The sequence below is a fragment of the Crocodylus siamensis genome, chromosome 14 (genome assembly GCF_052110815.1).
Source record: "Crocodylus siamensis isolate JL-2025a chromosome 14, ASM5211081v1, whole genome shotgun sequence".
In the NCBI taxonomy this organism is placed as follows: Eukaryota; Metazoa; Chordata; order Crocodylia; family Crocodylidae; genus Crocodylus; species Crocodylus siamensis.
The window spans coordinates 24,012,198-24,031,867 of NC_143408.1; the positions used below are offsets into that span (position 1 = coordinate 24,012,198).

At 48.1% G+C, this 19,670-nt stretch overlaps 1 protein-coding gene across 2 annotated transcripts in view; it reads right to left on the reverse strand.

Moving 5' to 3' along the window:
* The window catches only part of POU2F3 (POU class 2 homeobox 3), a 53,382-nt gene that overhangs the window by 11,525 nt on the left and 22,187 nt on the right, over window positions 1-19,670 (reverse strand). For both annotated transcript variants that reach the window (XM_090027146.1, XM_090027145.1), the window contains 4 exons: window positions 8,565-8,669; window positions 5,760-5,862; window positions 1,401-1,483; window positions 304-486 (listed from right to left, as the gene is read on the reverse strand). In XM_090027146.1, coding sequence (XP_089883272.1) covers window positions 304-486; window positions 1,401-1,483; window positions 5,760-5,862; window positions 8,565-8,669 — 474 coding nt within the window. The remainder of the gene's footprint in view (window positions 1-303; window positions 487-1,400; window positions 1,484-5,759; window positions 5,863-8,564; window positions 8,670-19,670) is intronic.

The window sequence follows — 19,670 nt, forward strand, 5'->3', positions numbered from 1 at the left end:
ATGCCTCCAGATCCTCAGCCCGCTTGCCTGAGAGCCCTCTGTCTCTTCCACAGCTGGAGACTGACCCTCAGAAAGGCTGTGGCCTTTCTATAGCCGCTCCCCCCTGTGCTCTGCAGGTGGTATTCCCAGGAAACATGCCCATCTCAAACCCATGCCTTTCACCATCCCCACATCTGTGCTGACCCCTTCCCCTTCCCTTTCGTGTGTGCATCGGTATCAAATTCTCCCCCTCAACATCAGTATCAAGCCTCAACCATCTCATACTAAGCCCTTCCCCAAGAGACCTCTGTTCGTTACCCTCACCTGCGTGAACCCGAGCTTGATTCGCCTTTGCTTGAAAGTCTTAGCAAACTTTTCTAGCTCCTCCAGGTCGCTAGGTTCCTCGCATGCGGCTGAGGATGGCAAGTGCTTTGCAACCTGCAAGTGCTGGGGCATGTCCAGGTGGGCTTCTACTGAGGACCCAGGGAGCCCCGAACGTCCCACAGCCTGTTAACAACAGAGGCATGATAAGAAAAAACCTCAACAAATGTCTGCATCTCTTTCACTCATCATTGCTTAATGCTGTTATGTGCTGTTGCTTCCTCCACCAGAGGTGGCTGCAAGCTGGTGGAGGGGACGATGATCTTCACAGGTGCATGTGAGAGGCAAAGGGCTGGATGGAAAAAGAAGAGGGTCTCTCAGCTCTGCTTGACTGATGTGTGACTGATTTGTGCGAGGCATGAGAAGTGCAGTCCTAGAGAGTTTGTCATATTCTTACGGAAGTTTTTGGCCCACTGGGCAGGTTCAGGCACTGAAATCAGAGCTCCTCCACAGCCATATTGTGGTGGATCTGACACGGCAATTGGAGCCAATTCCCTTCCAAACCCTAGGGACCTCGGATGAGGGGAAGCAGGGGAGGTGAGATGGAAATCCCTCTGTGGAAGACTGCTGTGCCTGGAACCCACAAGGACGAATGAGCCAAAGCCACTTTTGCAATCAAGCAACCATCACAGCCCAAGGCAATGCAGGCCGGAAATGCCTTGGGGATTGTAAAGATCCCAGCTTTGCCCCTGGGTGAGGCAGGCAGCAGAAAACAGTGAAGAAAAAGAAGGGCTGACAACAAGGCACAACGGGAACGAGCAGCAGAGGCCAGCACAGGTGCAGTGGCTGCAGTCATGATTGCACAGGCACACCGTGAGCACCTTGGATCTTGGGGAAGAGGAGTTAGTAGTTGCTTTTGAAATAGAGGGTCTCACTGAGGAAAGGGGCAACAGAGTAATGCCAGGCTTCAGCACAGTTTGAAAGGGCTGGGAGTGGGAGAAGGGCATAAAAGGGGATTTGTGGCTCCCAGGTAGTTGGTGACGTGGCCCGTGGGGTGAATTCAATTCTACTCCTGGCTGAGGTTGTGGGGATGCAATTACCTGCGAGGCGAGGCTGGGCCCAGGCTGCGAGAGGATGAGGCTGCTTTGCTGCTGTTGGTAGGAGAGAAGGCTTGGCTGCAGAGCTGATGAGAGAGAAAGAGATGGACCAGATCAGACGGGCCTCCCTGTAAGCATCTAAAATGAGCTGCGCTGCTTAGAGCCGCTGGGCTCCAGATCACCAGGAGCCACAGGGGAGGATCCACTGCATGCTTTATGGGGTGCAGCGGGGATGGGGAAACTTTATGGCCCATCCATAGCATGTCAGTGTGTGTGTGGGGGGGGGTCCTAGGGAAGGCAGGAGTGAACACAGCCTGCCCACCCAAGCCTACTGAGGTGCTCCAGAGTGGGCAGCTCTGGATTCGTCCTAGTTGTCTGTTCTTGACTCCTCGACCATGGCTAGGCAGTGGTTGAGGTCTGTGCTTTAGTGCAGAAAGTCTTCAGTTCAAACACTTGGGCAGAAGGGGATGAAGGGGAAAGGGTTATTGCATATGCAAACCATGACTCAATTACTGCTCACCTGTCTTATTCACATCTCCTGTCCCCCGCCTGTTAAATAGCCCATTAATCACCTCTGTGAAGCTCTGTAGGGCAGGGAGATGATCATCATATTTGATGTGTAAACACCCTCCAGCACATTCAGGATGCTACATAATTTACAAATAGAGGCAGGACAATCACGTAAGCACACGTGTGCACACATTTTCAGTTGTTTTTTCCCCACGTGGTAATTTTTTTTTTTTTAAATCTGCTTCAAAAGCTATCGAGCGACCAAAGCTGGGGCAGGGAAAGGGGGAGAAAAGGTGAAGGAAAATCAAATCCTGAACAGCTTTCTGTTGTTTTCAGTAGCCAAGGGAAAAAACAGAGAAAAAAAATAAAATTAAACTTTGAAACAATGTATAGTGGCTTTTTTGTTTCGTTTTGGGTTTTTTTGATGACCAAATGGAGAATTTCAAACAATTGCAGAATTCTTTGGCTTTGACAAAAGGCCAGCTTTGTCTAACGAAGTTTGGACTGGAAGTTTTGAGTAGCTCTAGTGTGAATGTAGCAGACCTTCAGTCATAGCCAATTTAGTTGGATCCAAGTTGGTGAATCAGAAGTGAGACTCCTTTTCTAGGCTGTAAAGCCAGAAAAAGCCATTATGATGACAATACAGGTAAAACAGTTCACCCAGTAATCATGCAACCAGCTCACCAAAGCAGAGGTGAAATAGAGCAGAGCTTTTAAAAAACCACCACATTTTTATTTAAAGGGTGCTGACTAAAGGAGCATATATCATACTTCTCTGAATGTTAATTATATTCCCTACTACAATTTTGCTTCCTATTTCCAATATGAGCTTTACAGACTTCAACTTGCAGCCATTAGATTGTTTTTTTTAATCAAAATCCTATAGTTATTCCCCCTGAAGCTTTAGGTTATAAATTTCATTAATGAAGTGTATCTTAAGCTACCTTACTCTTTCCTTTTTTATTCTACTGTATTTCAAATAAATTGCATTTCTCCTCAAATACATAAAACAATCCAAAATGATGAAAGAAAGGGGAAAATCTATAAAACTAACAAAAAGTGGTATTTATGGGGTCCATGTAATTGTTTAGCTGATAAATTGCCAGATGAATGTCTATATCTCTGATGGAAAAATCCTACAGGATTTAACCAGGGTCGAAGCGATATGGCTCGCCAAAAATTTAGTAAAGTTCTAGGGACATTACTTTTGAAACCCAGAGAATTTATTAGAGAATTATAACCTTTCTGGAGGGGGCTTGGAGCCTTTCTAAAATCATTTCTATGGAGCCCAACAGAGAATTATATCCCTGGGATTGATTTCAAACTGAAACCTATAGAAAATACATTAATTTTGTTAAACAAAAATAAATTTCAACAATCCTTTTATTCTAAACTGAATGTGCCATATCGCATTTATTCACCTTGATATTTCTCTTTAAAAAATGATTTCCTTTGACACTGGAGTCGTTCTGAATGTCATATCTGAGCTAGAAATAAAGTACACACTTTTAACAGTGAAGAGAATTATTCATTGGAGCAACTTTCTTAGGCTGCAAGGGTTTCTCCATTTCTTGAACTATTTAAAATCAAGTCTCAAATGTCTTTGTGAAATGTATCTTGCTCAAATGAAAGGAGTAGGGGCTGGCTTCAGGGATCCCTGGGTAAAAGTCTGTAGCCTATCTTTTGAAGCTGGTCAGCTAGGGCATCATAACGGTCCATTTTGCCATGCTGATGGTCCCTCATATCAGGTGTTTTTGTGACTGGTCATAGGAAAAGATCAATGTAGATTAAAAAATATATATATTTGAGATGAAGAGCTCTCTGCATGCACCTAGGTCAAGCTGGAACCCAATTTTTTCTTTCTCTGCCTCTATTTGATGGACAAGACCTTCAGATTCAGATGAAGCACAAAGGTGCTGTCAGAAGAAGTCCTTCTTACAGGACTAACAATAGAGAGTCATTCAATCATGATGATTTTCTAGTCAGAGGTAAGTATGCTTTGTCCAAAAAGCTAGCTGCTGCTAGAGCAAAGCGGGTTTTGAAGTCTGGACTTCAACTACATATGATGGGAGGCTGTGGTTGACCAAAAAACTTGCCTCATGAATGGGCTGGAGGTCTTTAGAAAGACGGGTCTCACCGGCCATCTTATAGAAGAGACTAGACCTAGAAGGCAAGGCCGTGCAGGGAAAAGAAGAGGGGAAGAACAAATCTTGGACACCCTCAAGGACTGTGACCAGATCCCGAAGACCGTAAAGACTGTTGCAGAAACAAAGGCAGGGAGCAGCGTACAGGCATTGCTTCTTGTTGGTGGACCTGAATTTCCTGTGCTATGTAAACCATGAAGGAGCCCTGCAAGGTCTGCATCTACATGTGTGCCAGGTATAAACCCAAGTGCTGTATGAGTACAGCTCTGGGAATGATGGGCTTCAATGACTGGGGAGTCTTGGGGGAAAGAGGGGTTCAGGATTGGCCCTGGGGCTGCTGGACTGCAAGGTTCAGGCTCTGAGGAGGGCTACCGGGCAGAGGGTCTGCATGGCAGGAGTGAAGGTCTTTCCAGCAGGATGCTTTTCTCATTTCGGATGAGAACATTGGTAGCAAGAGCCAGGGTTTTAATGATAGATTAGCCACACCTCAGCAGCTGGGGACACTTAATTTGATAGGTAAATGCTTAAGTGTATATCAAAACCTTTTTGATGCATCACTCAACAGTATCAATACCATCCGGGATGGTTAGAGTCTCCAGACAACGTGACTACATTACCAGGCTCATTCAGAGCTATTATAATGTTGCATGTTTTATGGCCCATATCCTGCAATGTGTCCATACAGAGAGACCTTGAGGCCTTCTGAAAGCAGGAGGGGCTGAAAGCGGGGTCTGAAGCTCTCTCCGCGCTTGCTTGATTATAGGTTCAGCACCAACATTAGCATAACTCACAGGGAGTGCCGACCTCTCATCGTTTGAGAAACTCCCTTAAAACAATTCCCTCTAAACACAGGAGTGTAGGACAACAAGGTATTTCCTGGATCATCAAATCCAGCCCTTGATATCACAAGCTACCACATCCGACCCCGCTTTTCAGAAACTGGCCCGCTTCATCCTAAAGCTAAGCCGTTCTGGAACACTGCTCCTGCGATGGTGCAAAACTTTCTTCTCAGTTTCCCCCTCAATTTATTCCAGGCTAGTCTGTTTGCATTTCTTTTTCCACTAACATTGTTCTTTAGTGGAAATCAGTCTTTTCCCTCTCTGGTATTTACTTCCCTGCCGTATTTATAGAGAGCAAAGACAGCTCTTCCACGCAATGCTGCAATATTAATACAATGCAGGCAAGGCGGGTTCTGCAGAAGGATTAGACTCCTGGGTTTTTCAGTGTAATCCTGCTTCAGACTAGCCCAACCAGAGGCTGCTCTGAATTTCAATGGCAACTGGAGAGACATGGCTGAGAGGCAAGCCTGAGGTTTCCCTGGGAAGCCCCTTGGTGGAGCTATTGCAGCGTGCAAACAGCTGTGGGAGCATCTCTCTGGGCACAAGCCTAGTGAGCAGGAGGATCAGACCTGGTGGTTCAGTTTGGCAGGGTTTTATTTTTGGCTGGTTCTTCCTAGCTGCTTTGCATGGGGGTGGCTTCAGGCACATCCGGGTGGGGGAACCGACCGGCAGAAAGTGAGAGGGCAGGCAAGCAGGAGCAGCAGGAAGATGAGAGTGAACCGGATCCTGCTCCCAGTGACTTCACTGGCTGTGGTGGAGTGCGGCTGCTGAGCGACCAGTGTCCTAGGAGAACGGCATGGTTCTTGCATTGTACTCGCGACTGCCCCCATGTCAAGGGCTGGTGTTAAACGAGTGATCTCTGCTATTACCTTGTTGCCCAGCCTGGGTCTGCGAGAGCAGGAACTGAGGCACCGACTGCACATGACCAGGGAGAAGGACCAGCTGCTGCAGGGTGTGGAGAGAATTCATGTCCTGAAGGAGAAATGCAGGAGATGAGTCTTTTCTTCACATGTGCCATCAACTCCCTGCAGCTGCGTGCGGTACCTGCCACCTCCCTGCTTCTCTCAAGTCTCAGCCCAGCACACAGGTCACACATGCACCTCACAGCCCCAGAAATGGAGTGGCTCTAGTGTTTCTCATCTACGCTTTATTCCTCCCAACAACTAAAAAAAGCATCTGCATGGAGGACAATGGTGTCTGCATGGAAATGCTCCCATTTTCCTCATCAAAGAATACATAAATTTGGGGGTTTGGGCAGCTGAAATTTTGCAGCTGAAAACTCTGGGGTGCCAGTTGTTGCCTCCTTCTCTTCGCTCCCTCCAGAATTCTGTTTTAGGCCTTTCAGGTCTTTTGACAAAATGTATAAAACTCCAAGAAAAATGTCAACTCCCTCCCCCATCCCCCCAAATTTGTGCAGATGCAGGAATCTTACTTTGGACATTTATACACATGCTCCAGGAGTGAGGAGAGGGGGCACTTTAAACAGAGTGGCTCCGAGAGCTGCTTTAATTCAAGCACCCAAAGCATCTCGTGTATTAGCGTCCCCGCACTTAAAAGTGGCGGTGGGTGTGCTTTATGTAAAGCTTGTTGAACCGCTTTAGTTAAAGCACCCCTGCCACCATTTTTCAGCGTGGGGATGCTGAGACACAAGATACTGGAGTCTGCTGGAGCATGGTAATTGCCACACTCCAGGAGAATCAATTAATCGAGTCTGCTCCAATGCGTTATAATTACAGCACACTGGAGCAGCCTCATTGCACGTCCTGACCAACTCCATGGAAAACCAGAGACAATGCAGAGCCCAGCTGGACCAGCATCTCTGCAGGAGCAGCACAGACTGATGGATACATCTCCCTACCATCAGATATTCTGGCTACATGTCGCATGAGAAGTAAAAATTGCTTGCGAGGTGCGTCTTCATGAGACATTTACTGTGGAGCAGCCTAATTAGCTCTGCAGCAAAGTCTCCACATCTACACATGTGGCCTTATTAGGTTGCAGTAAACTAATACAATCTGCTGTAGGATAATACTTGTAAATACAAGTATTAGTCTACTGTGGAATTATTTACTGTGCAGCAACACACGTGTAGATGCTGGCGGGGCTGGCTGGGGCACACGGATGCTTCAAAGTAGGGGCTGTCCCTGCACTGCAGCACCCTCATGCCCCAGCCAGCCCCCCTGCAGCTCGGTGAGCCGGGTTGGAGTAGCCCTAGGCTAGCAGGATGACCCTCTGGGCCCTCTGCCACCTGGGGCCGCTCCAACCCGGCTCAAGGTGCTGTGGTCCTGGGTGTATGTTGTAACATGGTGCCCAGGAGCAACACACTTCAGCACGATAGGCACCAGAGTTTATTGCTGTGAATAAATTACATGTGTAGATGCACCCATGGATAAGAAGAAGCAAGAATCCTTGTAGCTAAACACTGCCCATTACAGCAGCGTCGGATGATGTTACAGGCAGGAGGTGCAGTTCACCCCTCCATAACGGCACAAGCCTCTCCAGCAGTTAATTCCATGTAAAGGGCTGACAGATGTGCAGCTTTCAAGTCTAACTCATGACACTTCACAGAAAGCACTATGAGTTAGACCAATGCTCCCGCCTCAATAGTTGTTGACTGTTGGGTCAGGAGGGTGGGGGATCGAGCTCCATTTGGAGCCTATCCAGCTGAGGAACCGCGTGTCTGCGGCTTCTCCCCCTCATCCCAGCTCTGGTGTCTGCATGGGGGGAGAAGGGAGGGGAAGGAGCTTGGCCTGGGGTTTGCCCAGTCTGAGCTGGAGTGGAAGCAGGTGGTTTGAAGCCCCCCCAGGCAAGGGGCTTCCAATCTACCTGCCCCCCTACTCTAGCACTGGCTGCACAAACCCCAGCCCAAGCTCCTTCCCCTCGGTTCTCCCACCCTCCCATCGTGCGGGCAGCACTGGGGACAGGGCCGCACTGCATCAGCCCAGCTACCTGACCAGCCAGAAATTAATGAAGGTGCTGCACTTTGGACCACTTTCATCTGAATCCTCGTGTCATGAGGGTTAATTTGTCATGTGATATGGGACTTTTAAAGCACCCTGCAGCTGTGCTCTTCTATTAGGCCATGGATGTAGAGTGCTTTCAAGGGGCCGATTGCTTGACACATGCAGCTTCTGTCTGCGCCCAAGTGCTCAGCACCTATCACTGGGGCCAGACTTTCAAAGGCGCTCAGCACGTAGCACGACAAACTGTTAAAAATCTGGCACTTGAGCCCTGTCTTGAGGTCCGGGCACCACAAAAGGGATGAACTGACCACACATCTCAGGGGCAGAGTTAAGAGGGAGGTTTTCAAGGGCACAGCTGGCACCTGGGCATCTAATTCTGATTGGACATTAATGAGCACAAGTCAGGCACCTACATGCTATTTATGCCTTTGAGAACCTCTGCCAAGGAATGCACTTCATCCCTGGTGTAGATTGGCATGCGTCTACGGAGCTACCCCAGGGAAGAATCTGACCTGTGCCAAGTAGATTGAATCTGATTTATGCCACCTTGCTCCGAAGCCATCATTTTTTTCACTCTCCTCCCCCACTTTTGTTTCCAAGAGGTGTCTTTGGACTGGCCAGGGCTCCTGCTAGACTGCTGTGACAAATGAATGCCCCAGGCCCCATGCCACTAGGGACTGCTGCAGTTCTCAGAGAGGCTGTGGCACTTACCCCTGCTATTTGGCTTCCAGGCATCACGGAAGGTCCTTGCACAAAGGGACCTGATCTGGGGGGTATCGTTGACTGCAAGGAATCACTGAGATCTTCAGTTTTAATCTGCGATGGAGAGCAGAAGAGCTGTATCAGCACAGAGGGCATATGGATGACACGAAGCCAGAGGAAGCTGGGAGATTCAGGACATTAGCAGGTTGAGAAGCCTGGACTGGCAGGGGTGGAGATCCCCTCTGCTCATCACAGATGAGGTGGGTTTGGGCTCCTAGGCTGTATCCCTGACTCTGTAGCAATTTGTAGTTTGGACAAGTTACTTTCCCCCTCTGTATTTCTGCTTCCTCATCAGTCATGTGGAGATAGCCCTTCTTAACAAGCAAGGGCACAAAAGCTTGCTTAATTAAGCAATCAGGGCTTGTGGACAGAGGTGATATCTTTTATTAGACCAACAAGATTTTTGCAAAAAAAAAAAAAAATCTTTAACTGAATTAATTAAATCATTTTTTTTTTTTTTTACAATATCTTGTTGGTCTAATAAAAGATATCTGTCCACGAGCCCTGACTGCTTTTTCCTTTAGACCAATACAGCTACAGCCAGGATACGTGTTTAATTAAGGGCATGTAATTATAGCACCTAAGAAATGCTTAAGCCTGGCTGACTTGAGTGGTACTTAAGTTTAAGTGTGCACTTCAGATCTTTGCTGAATCACTACCTTAAAACCTTGTGTGGACCTTGGAAGAAAAGCCCCGGAAGGGCAAAGCATTAAACCAAGAAGTACACCCAAACCGGAGAGTCACTAATTCACTTTCTAGGAATGTCACAACCCCACTCTGTTACCTTACTGACTACATCTGGCCTCCTGGTTTTGCTAAAGGGAGGGCAAGAGGAGAGAAGGAGGAGCTCCTAGCTTTGACGATGCACTGGCCCAGCCACCAAAGCTACTTGCCCACCTTTAACCACAGTGACTCAAGATGACAGGAGAGCTAATTTGGCAAAGCAAGGCAAAGGCATCCAGAGAGTCTGTTTTACAAACAGGTCTAGAATAACCCTCTGGTTCTGTTCCTACTAAGGCGTTTTCAAGCAGAAGGCAGGCCTAAGACTATAACATCTGGATGTCTAATCGTCCAAATTCCTTATTGGCCACAGACTGAAACTGGCCCTTAACACTTGCCTTATGCACTGATCTCCACATGAACTGTTAACATTTCTGCTCCATAGCAAGGCATAACCTATTGCATCTTTTTGTACTGGGTACAATTCATTGCTAAGGCAGGTAGTCCCATAGGACGGGCAGCAGGCTTGTGGTGTGGGGAGCCATAGGAGGCTGCAAGGAATAGGAGAGGAGGCAGGAGTAGGTTCTGGCTTGGGACACCTGGTGAGTTTGCAATTTAGTTCTTAAAAACCTTCAACTAAGCTCAAGTGCAGTATCAGGTTGACATCAGATGTGCTCAGTGGAGAGGATTACACCCTGCAGAGGGAAGACTCGAGCTCTCAGCTAAAAGATCTCAGCTAGAGATGGGTGCAGGCAGCTAAAAGCCTAGCCCAGCTCCAGACTGTCCCCATGTTGGAAGGTGCTAGGATTTGGGGCTCCCTCTGACCATCCAGTCTGCGTCTAGTCTATCCCTAAACCAGAGGAGTTTCCACTTCAGGCTTCATTTGTACAACTCTCCATATACAAAGAGGGACAGAGGCCCAACAGCAGAGGCCTAGCAAGGCAGGTCTGTGCCGGGGCAGCTGCAGTGCCAAAAATGATGGCATGTCTAGCGGCCACTTGCAGCTGGCTACGTTCATGCCCTTCCTAAAGGCAGCCCCTGATCACCCTCCTCAGCTATATTACTGACCAATTATTCTGAAATACAGCTGCGAAGTCTCTATTAGAAACCAATGGGCTGGATCTTTGTACTTGCAGCAGTTTGCTTTGGCACCCAATATCGATGAACAAACAAAGCCGATTCTGTTGCTAGTGTCAAGAGAGGCTTGTGGACATGGTGGGAAGTAAAACCTCCTGTTAGCCGAGGGAGACAAGGAGCAGGGGTTTTCCTGCAAGCGACACACATGACATGGATTTGCAGCTGAAAGGACTTCTCCTGAGGGTTGACGGAAACAATGAAAGAACAAATCTCCACAAGACAGAGGAAGAAAGAGCCTGATGTGTGTCTCAGAGCCAAAGTGTGAAGGAAGTTGCCAAAGCAAGCACTAACCTCTGCCTCCAGAAAAGTGCAGGGCACAGGGAACTGAATTGGGGCCCTCCAAAGTTACGTACTGGAGCCGCCTATGCTGCTGAAAAATTGTGCAATACTAGCTCCTTGCAAAGAGAGTTTTATCTGCTGAGAATCCCAGTCCTTTCCTAGCTCCCAGGAAGGGGATTTCATTTACAGCCCAGATGGTAAGCAGCTGGGGTCACCACCATCGTGGGCAGCGTTTAAGTCAGTGGTCAGTAGATGAAAGGCCTTGGGAATAAACCATGCCGTCTTGCATTTAAACTCTCTCACATGCTCTGAGAACTTCCCATTGGAAGAATCATCGACAACCAACCAACCAAACCAAACCAAGCCACAGATTACGCCTACTTGCCATCGATAATCCAGGATATTGCCCAGGTGCTCATACACCTCTGGGTTACGTGTGCCCCCGAGGAATTCCAATCCAAACTGCTTACAAGAAGAAAAGCAACCAGCTTCTCCGCGACCGAGGTGTCCTCTCCTGCCGCACGTCTGATCCCAACAGGATTCGAGCGTGGAAGAAGCGCAAGCCATTTCCAAACTGAAATCAATTTTTACAGCTGCCAGATGGAAAGATCTGGATGCGATCCAGGACGAAAAGGGTGTGTTGCTGCATCCCAGTGCCACACAGCATGGGAATGAGAGGTGCATTTGGCAAAAACCCAGGTTCTCGGTTTATAAACAACGTCTCTCACGGCTTGTTCCCCAGTCCCTGGAATCCTCCGGCTTCTCTTGTGAAGTGGGTGAGGGCTTGGGTGTAGCCAGCGCATACTTCTCCGTTGCGCTTTACTTCACTGCTATCAGGCTCAAATTTACACCCACCCACCTGTGGCTACCTCCTTGTTTTTACTGCAATGTCCCAAGCCACAAAGTTTGGGATGTTTATGATGATCCTTGGTTCTTCCAGAGAAAACTGTGGCATTGCCCAGCCTACATGTTCAAGAACCACGAACCAGGCCACTAAAAATCACGAACTGGCTTAAAAGCATGATTTTTTTTTAAAGTAATGAACTTTGTTGGGGCAGATTATTTGCCGGTTGGGAGTGCACCTAAGTCATGTGTGCAATCTTTTCTCCACCACTCTGAGGGTTAGTTACTTGCCTTTCATTAAAAATAACCCCCACCAAACCAAGGGAAGAGATGGTTATGTCACTTTTTTTCAGGAGCTGCAACTTTTAATTTTATTTTTTTTAAAAAGAGCTCCATTTATCAGGAAATCAATGATAAAATTGAGCGAGCTGGGGATTTATTTGTTATGCAGAGATCAAGGCAGATGGGGACCAGGGTGTACCAGGGGAATGCAGATCTCCTCTTCCAGTGCTGGACTGAAGAAGATGATGCCATTGTTTTGGGGGGGATGTGCATTTGGAGAATGCATAGCGACATCTTGAGGATGTACTTACCGGGTAGAGACCCCTGGAAGGAGATGGAACAAAATGCCTATTGCAAACAGGTCCACATTGCACACAGCAGGAGGTGGGTTAGAGCTCTGCAGGTATCTGCCGGTTGAGTTAAAGGGGATCTCTCGAGACAGATGATCATCAATCTGTTTTCTTCTTGGTGATCCACTAGAGGGTGACATCACTGCACACACCAAAGTGGTGCGTCAGACAATTGCTGGGGAGAACTTCATGCTTCTGCAAATCGAATGCAGTTGTTCTCACCACCTTGTCAATATGTTGCCTTCAGGCAACTGCTCCACGTGCAGAAGCAAGGGCAGAGCAATTTAAAGGTAGTCCCCTCGCTAGTTGGCTGGGGGGATCCGCTGAGCTCGCGGGGTCAGTCCAGCGGGCTCTCACCGAACCCTGGTCCAAACGCAAACCAAACGAACAAGAAACAAATTGCGGGTGGTGGAAGATGATCAAAGCTGTTCGGCTCGCTTGCGTAACCCGTGTGGAACATTTCCCAAGCAGGGGGATGATGAAGAGAACATCTCCTAACCTGCCTGCAATTACTGCACAAATTCTTCCTTACCAGTAGGGAAAAGGAAAAAAAAATGCTGGGTTTTGTAACTGATCCACGTACCTTTGGCAAAGGTTCATCACCCCAAAACTTCCTGAAGACAGACTGTGAGCCATGAAAACCCAGCCTCATGTGAGGCCGCTAGCAAAGACCGTGGGATGCTGGTGAAGGCCAGGTCAGTACCTGCCGGACGCACCTCACGCTGGGTCCTACGAAACACGTGTTGGTTTTCCACCTTTTTATACCAAGTCACCTCCTCTTTCTTAACACTTCTTACGCAATCCAGACACCATCTCAACACCCTCATGACAGGGATAGACTTGTATTTGGTTTCATAGATGAAGGCTTCAGCAATTGGTTTACCACTAAAAATCCTGGCTGCTTCTTCCAGCTCCCCAGACTAGAGTTTTGCCACCTCTTCCAAGTAAAACCGTGTGTTATTTTGCACATACCATGCATTAAGCTGGAAACACGATGGTGGGATCCACCTCAGGGTGCTGTGAATACCACGGCTTAGATTTAGATGGTCACTTCTTTGAGGGAGATCTACCCCACTGATCCAAGTTCTTATCTGGCCCAACAGTGTCTGAGCAGCAAGCCATCATGGATGCTTTGGCACCACAACTCCCTGCCAAGGCAAAGCTGTGCTGTTATCTCCATTTCACAGATGGGAAACTGAGGCACAGAGCATTTATGGGTCAGAAGCCAAGTCCCATAGTCATGGTGATTAGCATTTTACTTTACAGATGGTTTTGCTGAAATCCCTCGCAAAAGAGCAGCTTGATATGAGTAAGGGTGTGGTGAAGTTGCCCCTCCAGGCTTTGTTGCACAGGAAGCTTGGGACAGAAATAGGAATTCCACCCGGCTTTCCCGAATCTCAGCCTTTTGGCCTGCCCTGCCTTATGGGGTTTTCCCTGAAGTATCTAGCACTATGAAATCAAATGATATAATAAAAAAAATAATAGATGACAGCAATGATGATAATGGCTTTGCAATTACTCTTTTTTACATGTGCTATTCTACATGCTGAGCAAGACTTAGCAGGCATCCACAAACCAGCTGAGGAGCCTAGTGGCAATGAAGTGCAACTCCTCACTACAACGTGCTGTATATAGCAGAGATATGAGAGGGAATTTCAAAAGCACTCGGCACTGTGGGAGCAGAATTACCTTTATGTGAAAATGCACAGAAGTCAGGACAGGCTGAGGTTTGGTTCCCTTTGGGGTCCTTGCAGCCCACTGCTCTTCCACGAAGCCTGTGCTTCCCACTCATCTGTAATCCTGCAGCTATGCCCCTCATCCCCTCTTGCCTGGGTGGCCCCTCTCCCTTTCCACACTGCAGCACCTCTCTTTACCTCTCCCTGTTCCCATCAGATTTAGTCTCCTCATCTTCAAAGCTGTCCAGAACCCCACCTCTGCCCACATTGCTGCTTTTTTCTCCCACACCCTTCCTGGGCTGTGCCCCAGACTCTTCCTTTATCACCCATTCTGTGGGGCTTTCCCACTCTAGACTGTATAACATCTTCAACACCATCCTGCATGCTCAAAATGACTCAGTCCTGCTCCCGTGACAGTCTGGAGCAAAGCTGCCTCGGTGATTTCAGCGCAACCAGAACTGATCCTATCATGTTCTCCAAGTGTCTTGCAGCTGGTAGTTCTTCATTTCTGGCTACGATGAGCATCCTGTGGCTGTTCTGTACTGCACTCTGGCCTGTGTGCTCATGGGTGGGCAGATGCACATAGCAGGGACCACCTAATGTGCTGGGGCAGTCTCCTCGCACGCCCTTGATGTCCCTAGTTCGGGCAAGATGGTGCCTGCCCAGCAGCTGTGGATACGGGAACCAGGTGCAAGGCATCTCACGCCATGTCCCACATTAGCAGGAAATTAAACTTGGCATCAGCAAGCGCTCATGGCTGGGGCTGGCTCAGTCCTGATTGCAGGGCTTCCTGATTGGTTCGGGGCAGCTTTGGTTTGGAGGAATCTTGCCCGGGTGCCAGAAGGAACTGGGCCGCGAATGTCAGCCAGACAACTGTGTTAACTACATCCCAGCAAAACAATTAAGAGAGCAATCAGCTTTTATCCTGCCCATTCTCTCTCCTTCCATTGTGGCGGCAGGGAGCTGGGGCAGGAGCCTTGGAGCCACTCCTCCTGTGACCTGCTTCCAACTCTGTCACTCGCTCCTGCTGTGGCCTTGGGCAGATCATAAGTTGTACTTGCTCAGCTGATTTCACCTGGAGCTCTCACTTCTTGGCACTGCTGAAAATGCAGCTCCCACATCAGGCATCCAAAAATTAAGGGACTCATTTGGAAATCAGCGCCCTCACATATTGCATTGGCTTGCCCGTCTGCCAAATGGGTGTAACACCCCACCCTTTTGGGGTGTCACAAAGCTTTTAATTAACCGAGCTCCTGGAAATACTTAGAGCGTTACTAAAAAGGGCTTTGGAGAAGCATAAAGTCCTGTTGTTGGTGGTGAGGAGGTTTTAATTCGGGGCCAGCAGAGCAACTGCTGCGAGCTCTGGTTCTTTCAATTCAGCGCTTTTAGCAAGGGCCAAGCAAGCTAAATTTCCCACAGATAACTGCTATGCATGCTAAAGCTCCTATTGTACAAACAACTGATCTGTCCCTCAAAGAGCTCCCTACCACCAGGGCCTGCCTACCATGAGCCTGGAAATTATTTACTCAAGGATGACTGGAGAACATATCAAGCAAGGTATTTGCATGAACTCTGCAAATTCATCAGCAGGTGAATGAAAGGCATTCACTTTTGTCCTTATCTGTACCAACAGCTCCCAAACAGCTGGCTCCTGTGCATGCTATGGCATCACTGGGCTAGATAGGAGGATAAGGTTAAGAGATACCCAGGAACAGCAGTTTTCTTGGGGAAGACTGAGGCTGCAAACTAAGGGTCTGGACAGAATGAAAAGTGACCAAAAGCCTTCATTGTAGCCCGATAGCAGGAGTCGGGCATGGGGACAGTAGCTGCGGTTGGCTGGTGATACCAGTGCCCATGGGGCAGACATCACCTCTTAGCAAGGCTGCCATCCAGCACTTGACTGCAGCTCCACGATTCTCTCACCCGCGATCTGTGTTACAAATCCAACACCCTTTTCCAAAGAGTAGTTGTCCTTTTATTACAGCACCTCCCAATGCCCCGGTTCTGGCCAGTGGTCCTCATGAGAGGATCAGAGTAGCTGCTAAAACCTCAGCAGGTGGTTTGCACCTGGCAGGCAGCGGATGGGGCATCTATACTGGGAGCAGCTATGGTAGGAAAAGGGATTCCTGGTCAGGCTGGATGAGATGCAACCCATAAAACCCTGTGCCTGGACCACAAACCAGTTGCAAAATTGAGCTGGCAGAGCTCAAACAAGGAGTTTAAATTTTACAAGCTGAATATATCTAGAACTTCACCCTATGCAACTTTTGCAAGAGCAGATGAGCCCTTTGTGTCCACCTGTAACATGAGCTTGGGGCAGGATTATTCCTAGGAACAGGTGATGATACACGGTCCTCAGCTGGAAGCATGAGGCCACAGATGGAAGTACATGCCCATTTCTGGGGACTGTACTTCAGGAAAGATAAAGGTCAATCAGAGAGTCTAAAGGAGAGCAACAAGTATGACTGGAGGTCTAGAAAAGAGCCTTTGATGGAAGGCTAAGAGATCTGGGTTTCTTTAGTCTAGAGAAGAGACACGGTAACACCCTTTAAAGGTGCAAAAGATTTCTGCTCAGAGGAAGGTTACAAACTGTTTCTCCATATCTGCTGGGAACAGGACAAGCAGGAATGGGCTTTAATTGCAGCGAGGGGATAGACTGATCATCAGCAAAAAGGTTTTAGTTATAAGGAGACTCAAGCACTGGCATAGATATTTAGGGAGGCTGTGGGATTTCCAGCACAACGTAAGTCAGGAACAAGGTCAGTAGATTTGATGTAGCCTTGGCAAGCCAGAGCTGCCCATGGATGCACTGAATTTAATCGGAGGAGAAAAACTGACACCAACAGTCCCATGTCCTTGGACTGGTGAAGAAGGAAAGCTCTGAACGGTGCTCAGCTCATTTCATGGGGGAACACAGCTGGTTCCCTATCCCTTGAGGGTCTTTGCAAAGGAGCCCCAGGGAAGAAGCTCCAGACCAGGACACAGGCTGGTACCTCAGGGCAACCTGTGGGAAGAGAGTGCAATCTGAGCCGATGCCTGGCGGGGAGAGGGAGCAGGATGTGAGGGTGCACCAGGACAGAGATCTGGAGGCAGAAGGAAACCTGAGCCAAACTGATCCCTGCAGGGAGAGTCTAACAGGAGCTGAAGAAACGTTGAGGGGGCCACGTGACTGGGAGAGACAGAAACGTTATGGGAACGGATCCCTGCAGGGATCTAGGAGCTTGATCTTCTGGGAGGTTTGCATCCAAAATATTACGAACAATGCACTGCTTAGACAGGGACTGGCACCTTCAAGGAGGCTAAGACGGCGGATCATACGAAGAGAGTCCATTCTGCAACTGTGCTACAGGCTCCCTCTTATACCTGATAACACCCAGTACCACCCATCTGCAGCCGTCTGTTGGTTTCAGCCAAGGCCTGGGTACATCAGCACCTCTGCAAGATCAAGCCAGCCTTTTCTCCATGCCCTGGCTGCCCCCTCCGTAAAAAGAGGATAATTGCTCCCTACCTCTTAGTGGTATGGTAGGGTTAAATTAGGTAGCAAAGTGCCTTGAGGCTCTTAGGTGGTAGGTGCTGTGCAAGGACAAAGTATTCTTCATTGCATTTAATGATCACCGGGGAGTTCCAGGCCCTCAGACAGAACTGGCACTTCCTGACATGTCAGTAACAAGGAAGTACAAATGCTCCAGAAAATCAGCCCCCGAGGCCTTTCCTGCTAGCTGTGCCCATGGCAGAACTCATGCCCTGCCTGTGAAAGCAACCAGTGGAAATCTCACTGAACGCCTCTGGAAACGAAGTTCCTATGATAGCTGAACCGTGCGCTCAAACCACTCTGCATTCAGCCATGAATGGACCTCGCCGATGAAGCTATTTAAAAGCTTGGGCCTTTATTGGGCAGAAAGTGGGATGAGGTTTTATGTGGGTGATAAGTGACAATGGCTATCTTCATGACCTAGGCCCAGGAGACATTGTACCCTGGAGGAGGCTTTGCTTTCTGTGCTACGTGTGGGAATCTCAAAAGCACTCAGCCTATCTTTGCTTCCACTGGAAGTCACTAACATTTTATCCTTAACAAGAGTCAGAGCAAAGCTGAGAGCTGTCCCCTCCCATCATATCTCCTTAGCTTTCAGGGCCCTTAGTTCCCCAAACTGCCAGCTCCATAGAAATAATGCAAGGGAGGCCTTCAGGACCTGTGATCTTCAAATCCTAATTTGGACGGTGCACGCTTATAGAGTTCAAATGGCTGTGCAGCCCAAATGTGACTCCTTTCTTTCATCCCAAACTCTTACTGACCTCTCTGGAGTCTGGTACTGGATTCACAGTATTAAGAAAAGCATTTTCCTCACCACTCAGTCTGTAGCATGGGTTTTTATACCTCTGGATGTGACCAAATCTGTGCCCAATCTGTGCTACCTGCAGCATCTACATGTGCCGAATAATAAATGGGCTTGAACAAGTGGTTAGAACGAATCGGTTAAAATATTTAACAATAACTCCCATGGCATTGTTTAATAATATTTAATAATAATTCTGTGCTGGTTCATAACCATCACAGAATCCACTTTAGGACAATTTGAGCAGTGATCTGGATCCACCTCCCAAATATTTCAAGTTGAAAGCCATGATGTGGTTCCCTGGAGAGAGGATTCGAAATATGATCTCAGATTTGATCTATAGCCCCTATAATAAGTGGCCCATTGTCTCTACAAAAATGGATGCATGATACCATAATGATACAAATAATGACAGCTTGAGGAGATATTTGATTTGCAACCAAAAGGAAAAAGCTACCTGGTGGGTCAGCCTTTTCCTTCCCTTGTCCTACGTTTGAAACATAGCCCTCTTCCATAAAACTTTGCTGCATTTTCACAAGTTTGATTCTGTTCAAAGCAAACCCCTTTCCTGAGGAAGTGGAGCCATCAGGTTTGAAAAATAACTTTTAAATATGTTTATCTGCACATATTTTCCCTGGGGGGAAAATGGATATTTCTTTCTTTCTTGTGGAACAGTACAAAACCACCCTGAAACAAAATGGTGAAAGATTTAACCACCAAAAAAACCCCAACCCTCTGAAACCAACCAAGGAAGCACGTGATGGAAGCGTTACAACACTGCAAGAAATGCTCCCCAGCTGATCACTGAGCCCAGGGTCGGACACTTTTACCGGACAAATTCTGATCTCAGTATGCTGAAGGGCAACAGGGCCGCGGGCAACAGGGCCCTATGTGGGAATAAGGATGCACTCACTCCAAGACACAGAGTTGGAGCCAAATCCTCAGCTGGCGTAAATCAGCATTGCTGCACGTGGGACAATGGCGCATCCTTGATTTGCCCCAGCCTAGGAGCTGACCCTAGCAATTTGGCAGTATCACCATGGGGAAGATGCACAACAAATAACGACAAGGTGCCTTCACTGTCTATTTTATCTTGAGGGAATTTCCTTTTATCACCCAGTATGCGAGGGTTGGATTACACTTTTGGCTTGCAGAAGCTTCCTGCCGTGGGCTCTGGAAGCCATAGAGCTGGAGACACAAGGCCCTTTGTAGTAAGCTCTGTTTTCCAGGAATCTGGGAGATGAATCAAGCATGTTAAGGCACCGTTGATGGGAAGGCATGATCCACCCAGGCCCCGAGGGGGCAAGCCAGACAGAGATGAGCCCATCACACCAATCAAGTGGGAACCACCATGGCAAGCCCCGAGGAGCAGAGATTTTACCAGGAAAGAAAGGCCACAACTGCCCACGTGCCACCAGTGTGATGAGTTTACAA